At 39.4% G+C, this 10859-nt stretch overlaps 1 protein-coding gene across 1 annotated transcript; it reads right to left on the bottom strand.

Annotated features, from left to right (window-relative positions):
• Positions 1–980: 980 nt before the first annotated feature.
• On the bottom strand, positions 981–3966 carry LOC122662507 (probable xyloglucan glycosyltransferase 12). The gene is made up of 5 exons (XM_043858162.1): positions 3001–3966; positions 2574–2882; positions 2139–2429; positions 1919–2032; positions 981–1757 (listed from the first exon to the last, which is right to left on the bottom strand). Exons 1-5 carry the CDS (start codon positions 3754–3756, stop codon positions 1095–1097), a joined length of 2133 nt encoding a protein of 710 aa, XP_043714097.1. The 5' UTR covers positions 3757–3966; the 3' UTR covers positions 981–1094.
• Positions 3967–10859: the final 6893 nt, after the last annotated feature.

Genomic DNA, 10859 nt, shown 5'->3' with positions numbered 1-10859 from the left:
TCTGCTCGTGGGCTGGTGATGGAGATGGAGGACATGGTTGGAAAGCCAATTGTCAATCTCTTTTCGAAATCTTCCGAGGGAAAGTTAAGTGTGGAACGAAGTAGACAAAGATTGACAATCTGTCTCTTTCCGGAGGTAGAAAAGGAAGACAACGATCCTATTTTTTCAAATTCTTCTGATGAGATTCAAATTTAGTTGAAAGTAAGTATTCTAATAATTCAATGATTGGTGGGTTGTCGATTACTTCTTTACAACATTGATTTACTCCATCATTCATTCATTCATTGCCCAATCCCTACTTTCTTCCTCTTTCATTGGGAACTTTTAGGTTCAATCGTTGCATTTACAGATTACATGAATCAATAATATCGATCTTTTAACAAAAGATTTATTTTGGGAAGAGTTAGCCTTTGTGGTATGGTTCCATGGTTTGAGTAGGGTTCAGCCTGGTTAAGAAAGTGTACTCAGGGAGTGTGAATTGTGCTGTGAAGGTGACAGAAGAAGAAATTTGCTAACCAGTTAAGCTCATTGCTGGCGGAGACATGTTTAAGAAAGGATGAAAGCTGTTGTGTATATGGAAGCCGCATGTGTGACTAAAATCCCTGTTTGAATAACCAAAAAATTTTCATACAAAAGAATGGGTAAACCCCAAAATATATAAAAAAGAATCAACGCCACCTTCCAAAACCACCAGACAACCCACCGGCTTTTGCCTTACATTTTATGATATTTCTATCTATCTATATCTATATTCTACAGCCTAACAGTTGTGTCTACACTCTACGTACATTCTCTGTTCTGTTGCTTTTTTTCTTCTCTTCTCTACCCTCCTCTCCTGTACTTCTTAGAAGAGCCAAGACCAAGAACCAACTTTCTAACAATAACTTCAATTCTCCCTCAGAGACTCAGTGGGGCGGGGTTGGAAGAAGGAGAGAGAAGCAAGCTCCATTAAAATCTTCTCAGTAGCTCTTCTCTCTCTCAGTGCCTCTGTGTTCCAAACATCGTCCGTCACTCCACAACATCAAAATATGAAATACCCCTCTTCCCAAGGTTCAATCTTTGTTTCTCTCTCTCTCTGTCCCCGAATTAGTTGCTCAGTTGACTTGTTCGCCAATCAGGTCGAGACCCACCAAGAGGAAAGATATTCCCTGGAATAGCAAGAAGTAGAAATGTATACCCTGCGCCGAAAGCAAGCTTCTTGCAGAGGCAGTCAGCAGAAGGAACGCCAGCGCCAACTCCTTTGTATATATCCTATTGTGCTTCTTCTTCTTTTTCTTCTCATCATTCTTCTTCCCTTGCTGCTCTTGTTTCTGTGGAAATTCCTCTTCCTTCCCCATTGCATCCAGATTAGGCACTGAAGCTCCCCTCTGTTGCTGTTGCTTCTTCGGCTCCTTCTCAACCAGGGACGCAAGATCGCCCTCAGAGGAGCGCCCAGACTTCTTGGTGACCACCCACTCGTAAGCACTCCCAAGCTGGAAGAGCCCCGACACCATGGCGTTGAACTTGGTAACCGACATGGTGTTTTCGAACAGAAGGTACGGTACGATGAAGGGAAACGATTTCGGAGCCGGCATGATATTGAGGAAAGACATGGTTGCTGGGATGTAGCACACCACCCAAGCCGGTAGCTCTGCTTCTGGTACGAACATCGTCATCGGGAGAATTATACAGAAAAGGGTGAAAGAATAGAAAGGTAGTATCAACTTTCTGAGGAGGAAGAAGAGGAAGATGAGGTTGGCTTTCTTCCACACACTGATCTGCATTCACCCACCACCCCAAATTGGAAACCACAAAAAAAGAAAAGAAAAAACTGTGAGCAATCCAAATTCACAAACGTGCCACATTGACCTATTGAGAATTTATGGCAACAATCAACAAAATAGGAAGCAAGCTTGCAATTTTTGACTTGTTCAATTACCTTTGATCGGATAATGTCGGGTAAACAGAGGCGAAACAACTGCATGGGCCCAGAATGCCACCGGTGTTGCTGTTTCCGGTAAGCCTCGTAAGATTCTGGTAGTTCACATTGACACTGAACACGGAAAAAAACAAAAGCTGGTGTTAAATAGCAGAACCAGAGGCGAGAACATTACGATTAGAATTGAGTTCGTTGCAGTGTTAAACATTAGGCAGCACACCTCAACGTCATTGAGATAGATGAATTTCCAGCCATGGAGATGTGCCCGGACGGCGATGTCCATGTCCTCAACGGTGGTCCTTTCCATCCACCCACCAGACTCTTCCAGAGCCTTTATCCTCCACACACCAGCGGTCCCATTAAAGCCGAAGAAATTGATGAAAACCCCATTCACCTGCTGCTCCACCTCGAAGTGGAAAGTCAAGTTTATGTTCTGCAACCTCGTAAGCAGGTTCTCATCCTTGTTCACGAACGACCACCTGGCCTGAACCAGTGCCAGTTCCTCGTTACCCTGCATGCGAAACCCGTGAAAGCTTTCAATCAGTTCCAACTAAAATTAATGGGATAAGAACAAGCCAACCAGAAAAGTAGCAATTTCCCACTCTTTCCTGTTTCCCTTTAACACGTAATTATACTTAAGAGAGAGTGTGTGTACCCTGAAATGAGGAACCGTCTTCTTGAGGAAGTCTGGAGTGGGCTGGAAATCAGCATCAAATATGGTAACGAACTCGTAGTCCTTGACATAGCTGCAATTCATGGCGGACTTGAGATTGCCCGCTTTGTACCCATCTCTGATGACCCGATGCCTGTAGACGATAGGGGCACCCTCCTGCTGCCATTTTTGAACCTCCTCCTTGATCAACAATTGGGTTGTGGGATCATCAGAATCGTCCAGCACTTGGATAAGCAGATTCGACCTCGGCCAATCTAAGTTGCAGACGGCACCAATTGATTGTTGGTAAACCTGATATACAAGCAGAGCAGTTGATAAATCAGACCAAAATTCTATCTTGAACAAAGAAGAAGAGAAAGCAAACAATCAATCAATCGATAAACAGGGGGAGAGGAGTCTAGAAAATTACCTCCTTCTCGTTGCACATGGGAATCTGAACAAGAACCATGGGGAAGTAATCCACTGCATTGCCGTCGGTGGATTCAATATCACCAACCATCTGTTTGGGGACTGGTTTGATCTTCTTCAATCGGATCCAGAAGAAGCCCAAGCACAGGACTAAACGGTCAACACTTTGAATGAGGAAGAGGGCAATACAGACATTGGTTAGGGATTGGAGAGGGGGAGCGAGGTAATCCACCCTGACCATGACCCATTTAGAATAGAACCAATCGAAAATCCCACGGACCCCCAACGGCGTCGACAATAGGCGTTGCAGTTGTAAGTTGGGCGCCCCAAAATGCCAACCCTTGAAGTAAGCCGCAATCTCAAAACCCAACAATAATAGTGATAACCACAAGAAGGCCTTGATAAAACCATAGATTCGCCTCTTCACTCTCGGATTCTCATTCTCGATCTCGCTCCCAATGTCTGAATCCGTCCTTCCTGAAGCCAATCGACGCCTTACAGCAGCAGCGATACCAAACATTGCGGAAGCGATTGAAGTGAGACAACCAGCAGCCCTGTGAGCTCTGAGGAGAAGAACCAGAGTGAGCTGTTTGGCATTCTTCCCTCTAACCTTGTCACTCCCGCCTCCGCCAAGGAGGAAGTCTTCTTCCAAAGGACCCTCTAACTCAACCATCGACCAATTAGGGTTCTCCATCTTCACGACCACCGGCGTTCCACGGTGGTTTTGTTTCGCCCAGAAACCAAACGACGGTGCCATTTTTTTTTTTTTTTTTTGGGTACCCTTTCCCCTGTGTACTGTGATATCAGAGACCCAGCTCAGTCACAATATCGACCTCTCAAAGAGCCCCTTGTTCCAGGGACTGATTAGCTCCGGAAGAAGTCCGAACCCACATGACAATCTACCTTCAAAAGAGAGAAGCAAACAAAAGACAAGAAATGCAGAGCGCAGAGAGTGAGGGAGAGAGAGAGAGAGGGGTATACAAATGCAAATGCAACAACAGACGCGTGGGTAGAGGAAAGAGAGATGTTGAAGCAAGCGTCTCCAGTTGATGGATGCATTCGGATGTTAAAACTTTATAAAGCGTCCCAGTCCCAGAAGAAGACTTGGTGGATGAGTCCAAAATTCCCTAATTCGGTTCCAGCTTGCACAGCAGAGAAAGGGTGAGAGAGAGAGAGAGAGAGACAGAGAAAGAAAAAATAAAGTACACAAGAGAGAAAGAGAGAGAGAGAAAAAGAACAGCTCAACACGTCTTTGAAAATCCCTATTTTCTAATTAAATGAGAACGGAATAGCACGTTGTAGGTCCAAACTCCAAAGACGTCCAAATCAGTTTCGTTTCCAGGAATTCTTCTCTCTCTCTATCTCTCTCTCTACGAAGATTAGTCGTGTCGATTTGAATCGATTAATTGCATTAACAGTGAAAGTGAAAAGGAATCATAACCAGAGAATGTGAAAAAAAAAAACCAACAGCACATATGAATAGATCGGGTAAGCCAAAGAATTTCCTTGAAAAATAAAAATGTAAATAAGTTTGGAGCCCTAGATCCTAAAACTTGTTTTTAGTTTCTTTCTCAGTATGATTTATCGGTCAACAAAGAGGAACTCATTACCGATCTTTCCACCGTCCTTCCTCTGAAAGTAAAAAAAAAAAAAAACCCTTCTTTTTCGCGTGTGAAATGAGACCAGAGAGAAGAAGGTAAAGTGATTAGTTTTACGATCTTCTCTTTTACTATTTCTTTTTGTTTTTTTTGTTTTGTAGATTCTCTTTTACTATTTCTCGCGGAGCAAAAACACAAGAGAGAAAGTCTAAATACTCTCAAGAGCTAAGCGGATTGTGAGACGTTCGGGCAAGGCGTTAGGACAGGGGTAAGATGGTCATTGTAATGTGTTCTATTTGTGTGTCGTTCAGACTATTGCGAACAACACGCCGTAGAGGATCTGAAATGATAAAGAAGCGGATAATATACTCTTAAAAGTCTTAAGGTCGTTGTTAAGGGTGTCAATTGATTGGTTCGATCTGATTTCGATCTTGATCAATCTAAAACCAAACCATTAAGAAAGTTGTCGATTTCGGTCTGGCTTTTTATTGGTTTAAATCAAGTTATTATTAATTACCAAAAAATAAATAAATCAGGCTATTATTGGATTTGGTCCGGTTTCAACTTATTCCTGGTTTTTTTTCGTTTTTGTTTTTATTTTTATTTTTGGTTTCTTATAAGGTTATTATAGGTTCCGTTTTCAATTTCAATCCGTCCAATTTGGGTTCAATTTTCAACCAATTACATAAAAACACAGCAACCCGAAACCAAAGCGATAAGAGTTTGATTCACTCCATACTACACTAGTCAATCTAACTAATTTCATGTTCAACTTAGATTGTATTTTGTATACATTTTTAGAATGCATTTTAAGTCGATTTTGACAAAAACAATTATATTTTCCATCTTTCTAGAGGCGTGACGGTTATCCGGCAGGACATCGCACACACTCAGGTAATGTTCTTTCTTTTCGAATTGTTTTACATATTTAATGGCGACCTTTTTTGAACTTTTTGTGTGGGAGAGGCGCGGGGGGGGGTTTAGAAGAAGAGAGGTGATGACCAAGTCTGAGTCGGCTATATGTATATTAACTAATCATTTTGTTGATTTAAAACAAAAAAAAAAAAAAAAAAAGCAGAGAGAGTTGGTGATCTGTTGTTGTTGGTGGTGGTGTTGGTGTTAGTATTTGTGGTTGGGGAGTCTACCACTCCTCTGCCGTCTGCGTCGTGCATACTGATTAGGAGGACGAGGAGTCCTCTTTCCCTCTACATATAACAACATACATTTATCTTTGGCCGTCTAATAAACAGAAAGGGAATCCAATCTCCATCACTCCATGCTTTATCACCAACACTCGATCTCCATCATCATTTACTCAGTCGAGGATCGATGTCTTGTATTTTATAGTTTGGATTGTAGATTGTTTACAAAAGATCATTAAAAACTGGTACGATTTATATAAGATAATTTCAAAAAATTTATTAGTAGCGATTGAGGATCATTAGGATTAAGAGAGGATTCTTTTTAAACAAAGAGACGAAAGTAAGAGAGATTGTAAATCTATAGATCTCTCGCTCTCATCTAATTGTAGATGTAAGAATCTTATCGAACCACGTATATCCTTGGATTGTGGTTATTTGATTATTTTTTTATTATTATTATATTGTGTTTTTTGCAATTTGGAATTTGGATAGATTTCAATTCATACATACCACTCCCATATGCCTTCTTATTTAACTTCTCTTGAATCAAATCAATAAACTTCAATTTGCATGAGTGGACAAAACATCAAGGACATGACCATTCGGATATTCTCATTTGTCAATATAAGATTCTTAAGTTGCTTGAAAATTTTAAATTATATTTAGAGTTGTTCCAAAAATAGGGTTACGAGGAAACAAATGAGAAAATCTCAAACATGATGAGCCATATGACTAAAAAGTAACAAATGATCTGTCCAAGAGCGCCCAACTGGTCCCTTCATCCATGAGAATGACTAAATAATCAATCCACATAATATACTATTTACTCAAGATATTGTGAGATGACCTAATATTTCTTTCTCAAATCAACAAGTTTAGTACAAGCACGTCATAGATTTTCTCAAATTTTGTGCACATGTATAAATCACCATCTAAAATTATGGGGTGATGTTCTCTGTGCCGCAGCGTAGCCTACGCCCATACACATATATGGGCATACCATTCAGGGGGTAGGATGGTCATTTCACCCACCCCCATGTGTCGGGGTGCAGCCTACACCACCGGCACAGAAAACATTTCCCCCTAAAATTATATAGTAAACTTCAAGTGTCTATGTATTTTCTAATTTGAAAATAGAAATTATTACAAACCCCATTTAGTTGAGATTCTCTTAACTTGTTGGGTTGTGTCTCTTTCCTTTTTACTTTCATGTTTCATATTCTTTTATTTTTCATCTTTCATTTTTCATCTCTTTAACTCCTTTTTTCTTATTTGGATCTCAGTTTCTTTTTTTTGGTTTTGTTTGGATCCATGTAGCCGATCTCGTTAAATTGAGATATGACTGAATTTATTGTTGTATTCTAAAGTGAACAGTAGCATTTTTTATTTGATTACTGAATATGCGATTAAAAAGTTTAATATATGATAGGTCACTTGGTTGAAATAAGGTCTTGAACTTCACAAGTAACTAATCCAACGGTGAATTTAACTAAATTAGTCCTACGCACCGCACACAATAATATATGAAGGAAAGGCTTTCATCATGAGGCGTTGCAAATAATAGTTTTCATATAAATAATAGGGAAAAGGAACCATGCACCGTCCTTGTGCAACTTCCAAAATACCCCTATCATATAATAAAAGAGTGCGGCTCATAATGAAACACTCTCTCCTACTCTGACCATGTGGGCCTTATATGGATTCCATATCAATGATATCACTCTTCAAACCTTCATTGGTGCAGTGTGCAGACTCCTTACATTGGCGTTGTGAGAAATCCTTCCCCTAAAGGCCTAAATAGTCACTAATAAATCAACCCTATTCAATCTTAGTATATTACAAAGAATCATAATTTTTTAGTGTTCTACAGTATCATACATGGACTTTATAGTAAAAATTGCACCCCTCTCTCTCTCATTGAGCAATCAGTCTGCTATGCTTCGTGAAAATTTTGAAATAATTGAGAGTTAATAAAATACAAATTTAAAAAAAATAAAAGGGTAAGAGAAAAGAACTATGTGGCTCCTATGCCTACACACAAAAGTGTGCAAAAGTACCACGTTACTATCATGGAAAAGACGGAAATCCCATTAAAAACGATGCTTGTATGTGCACTCTCATTAGCCAGCGTATGCATGTAAGCTCTAGAGGCCCAGATAGCGATCTCTTTCCGATTAGTTAATTAATTTAAAAATAAATAAAATGAGGTTAAACAAATGATGCCTGCCGCCTTGGTCTTTTCTTCCTTCTAGTTCTTTGTTTTGCTCAACTCTTTTAATTTATTTGGTTTATATAACAAATGCAATTTAATATAGGGGGGAAATTCTTCACACCAACATTGTGGGGATGTTTTCTCACGTTCTCTCGTATTATGCCCATGTAGATCATTCGCTAACACACTCTTTCCTTCTTGACCATAAAAAATCTTATATATTATCTATCGCGACCTAATAGTGTGACGTGGGAGATCCTCCACATTTTTTTTTTTTTTATGAAACAAAAAAATTAATATTAAGAAAAAAAAATATAGCCCAGAGGCCACAAAACACAACCGATGATGCCTCATGGCTTCAATCGCTAACCAGTTAAAGATCTCTACAATTTCATGTTCCTTCTTCTTATCACGAAAAAAGATTCTTCACACATTGCCGACATGAAAACCTGTCTCTCGTTAATTTAAATAAACATAATCCCAACAACAACTAGGCTTAATGGTAGGTGGTGGTAATATCATATAATCTATGGGCAATGAAGGGCTTTATTAACTTTTGACCAAACAAAATTCATAACGCAAAGTCTGAGGGTACTATTGATCTGGATCATTATCTGCTGTTGTAATTGCAGCATTGCTGTACTCATTGTGCGGCGTTGCAGGTGCCATGTATGCACAACGGGCCCCATATGGCACACATGGTACCTGCAGTGCCGCACGATGAGTATAGCAGCGCTGCAGTTATAGCAACGGATAAAAATCCCTATTGATTCATTCTCGTGGTATAGCGTGTAGGGTTGTCATGGCTTGCTTCGGTTCGACATCTCGTTGTTTTGCCTTGGTGATATCGGTTTGGTACGGTTTATATAACGTAAGATCCTTAGTTTTTCATCTCTTTCTCTTTAGGATCTGATCCATGTCAGGCTGGATCATTGGTGGTAATCACAAGGATATGAGATAAAGGAAACTATCACACTTTAGGCAATGGGCATTGGCATTTTTACTCATTTATCGGTTAGGCGTCGATGTTGCTCTTCGGGATAGCCCAAACCAAACCAAACCGTTTTTACAAATCGAACGAACCATTAAGAGTTCGACGATGTGTCGCCGTGTAGTTCAAGGGTTTTTACTTGTGGGGTTGCGGTGTAGGCTACACTTTTGTATATATGAAAAATCTAGTTATAGGGAATGAGATAATCCACATGGTGCATATATGGATTTTAATCCTCTTTAATTTCTTAAAGTGTGCCAGTGCTAGTGGCCGCATCCAACAGTCCAAACTCATTTATGTGGATCATTGGATGCGATAACTACCAGGAGTCGACATCTCTACCTAACAGTACCATACTGCCACATTTAAAGAAATTGGAGAGAGTTATTTTCCGTGCTTATATGGTCACAAAAGAAAAGAAAATAACTTCACTGTCGTCTCATGCACAATATCTTTTTTACATAATTTGTTGGTGTGTTACTCTATATATGTTCAAAGAAACTTCTCCCCTAAATTAAAATTCATATGAAAGGGCATATTAAGTACATTGAAAACATAAAAAAACTGTTTTTTTTTTTTTAATAATGATACAGAATAAAACAAGAGAATCTTTCATAATAAGACAAAAAATAAAGAAACTATTACTATTATTATTATTATAAAATCACCCTTTATTCAACCACCGCCAGTCTACAACATCATCGTCACAGTGATAGGCGGGGTCTAACTAACTAACACAAACCTTGAAAAAAATCCTCGGGAGCTGGCAATTACTAAGAAGCGCGGAACAAGGAGAGCAGTAGGAGAGACAATTAAAGGACACGAACGCGGAGTCGGAGTCGGAGTCGGAGTCGGATCCAATAATAATTCAAGCATCTCTCACCGAACTCTTTTCTGTTTTTATTTTTTTTATTTTTTAGTAAAAAGGGAACCATCGAACAACCAGATGTTACATGTGGTGGCCGCAGCATTTGCGCCGTAAATCATCCTTCTCCACACATCACAGTCGAGTCCACAGAGACATATCAATCAATTTGTGTATCACTCTACTCAGTGGACCCCACTTACAGCCTAGCTGATCTGCTCTCGTCTTTCTTATTCAAATTTATATTAAGCTACTACTACTACTATTACTGTGGACTCACTCAGGTTGTCTCCACTCTCCTTAAGGCTGGTTTAGAAAAGTGGAATCAGGGATTGAATCGGTCAAAGCATTCTTATTTGATTGGGTTGAGATCAGTTGGAATCCACCAGCAATGGAACAGAAGAACCAATGGGAATCGGCTGAAATTCTGATTTTTTAAACAACGATAACATTTGATAAACCACTACCTTCCATATCCCCCAACCCAACCAAAAAAAAAAAATCCTCATTGAAATTAACGATAGGGAAAATATTTTTGTCATGCCATTTTATGTATTTTTTTTTTGGAGATAGGAGAGGTATCCGACTTTAGGTCGATTATATTCCCCCTGAACTCATACATGACCCCCGTGCCACGCACTAATCGGGAGCTTCACAAGACCTCGCTTCCTAAGGTAGAATCTCATGTCCCCTCCAAGCCAACTGCACTAATCCATTTTGTGTATTTTTTTTTTTTTTAAATCATGGTCGCCATTTCTTAGTCATCTGAATTAGTGGTGATTTTACAAATTGATCTCAACCGAATGACCCATCTTCTGCGATATTTTTGTTTTATTTTTTTAATGAATCTTGGTGAGTTCATATTTTGTTTCAGTTTTTAAAATATTCCAATTTGCTTAAAACTTACTTTTATGATTACACACAGATATGTTTGACTGGTTTGAGAATTCTATGAATAGGAAATGGTAGGATAACAATTGCTATGTGCCAATTATATGGGTGTGATGGAATAGTGCATCCATGGTCTCTAAATGATGATGATGATTGTACTC

Source organism: Telopea speciosissima, chromosome 5 (genome assembly GCF_018873765.1).
Source record: "Telopea speciosissima isolate NSW1024214 ecotype Mountain lineage chromosome 5, Tspe_v1, whole genome shotgun sequence".
Taxonomy (NCBI): Eukaryota; Viridiplantae; Streptophyta; class Magnoliopsida; order Proteales; family Proteaceae; genus Telopea; species Telopea speciosissima.
Note: the sequence above shows the minus strand (reverse complement) of the source record. Positions and strands in the feature narration are given on the sequence as shown.

Excerpts from the sequence above, each read along its gene's own strand:
- LOC122662507 (XM_043858162.1), bottom strand. The coding sequence starts at position 3,756 with ATGGCACCGTCGTTTGGTTTCTGGGCGAAACAAAACCACCGTGGAACG. Across the intron at positions 2,883-3,000 it reads CCATGTGCAACGAGAAGGAG|GTTTACCAACAATCAATTGG; the intron begins GTAATTTTCTAG and ends CTTGTATATCAG. Across the intron at positions 2,033-2,138 it reads TCTATCTCAATGACGTTGAG|TGTCAATGTGAACTACCAGA; the intron begins GTGTGCTGCCTA and ends TTCCGTGTTCAG.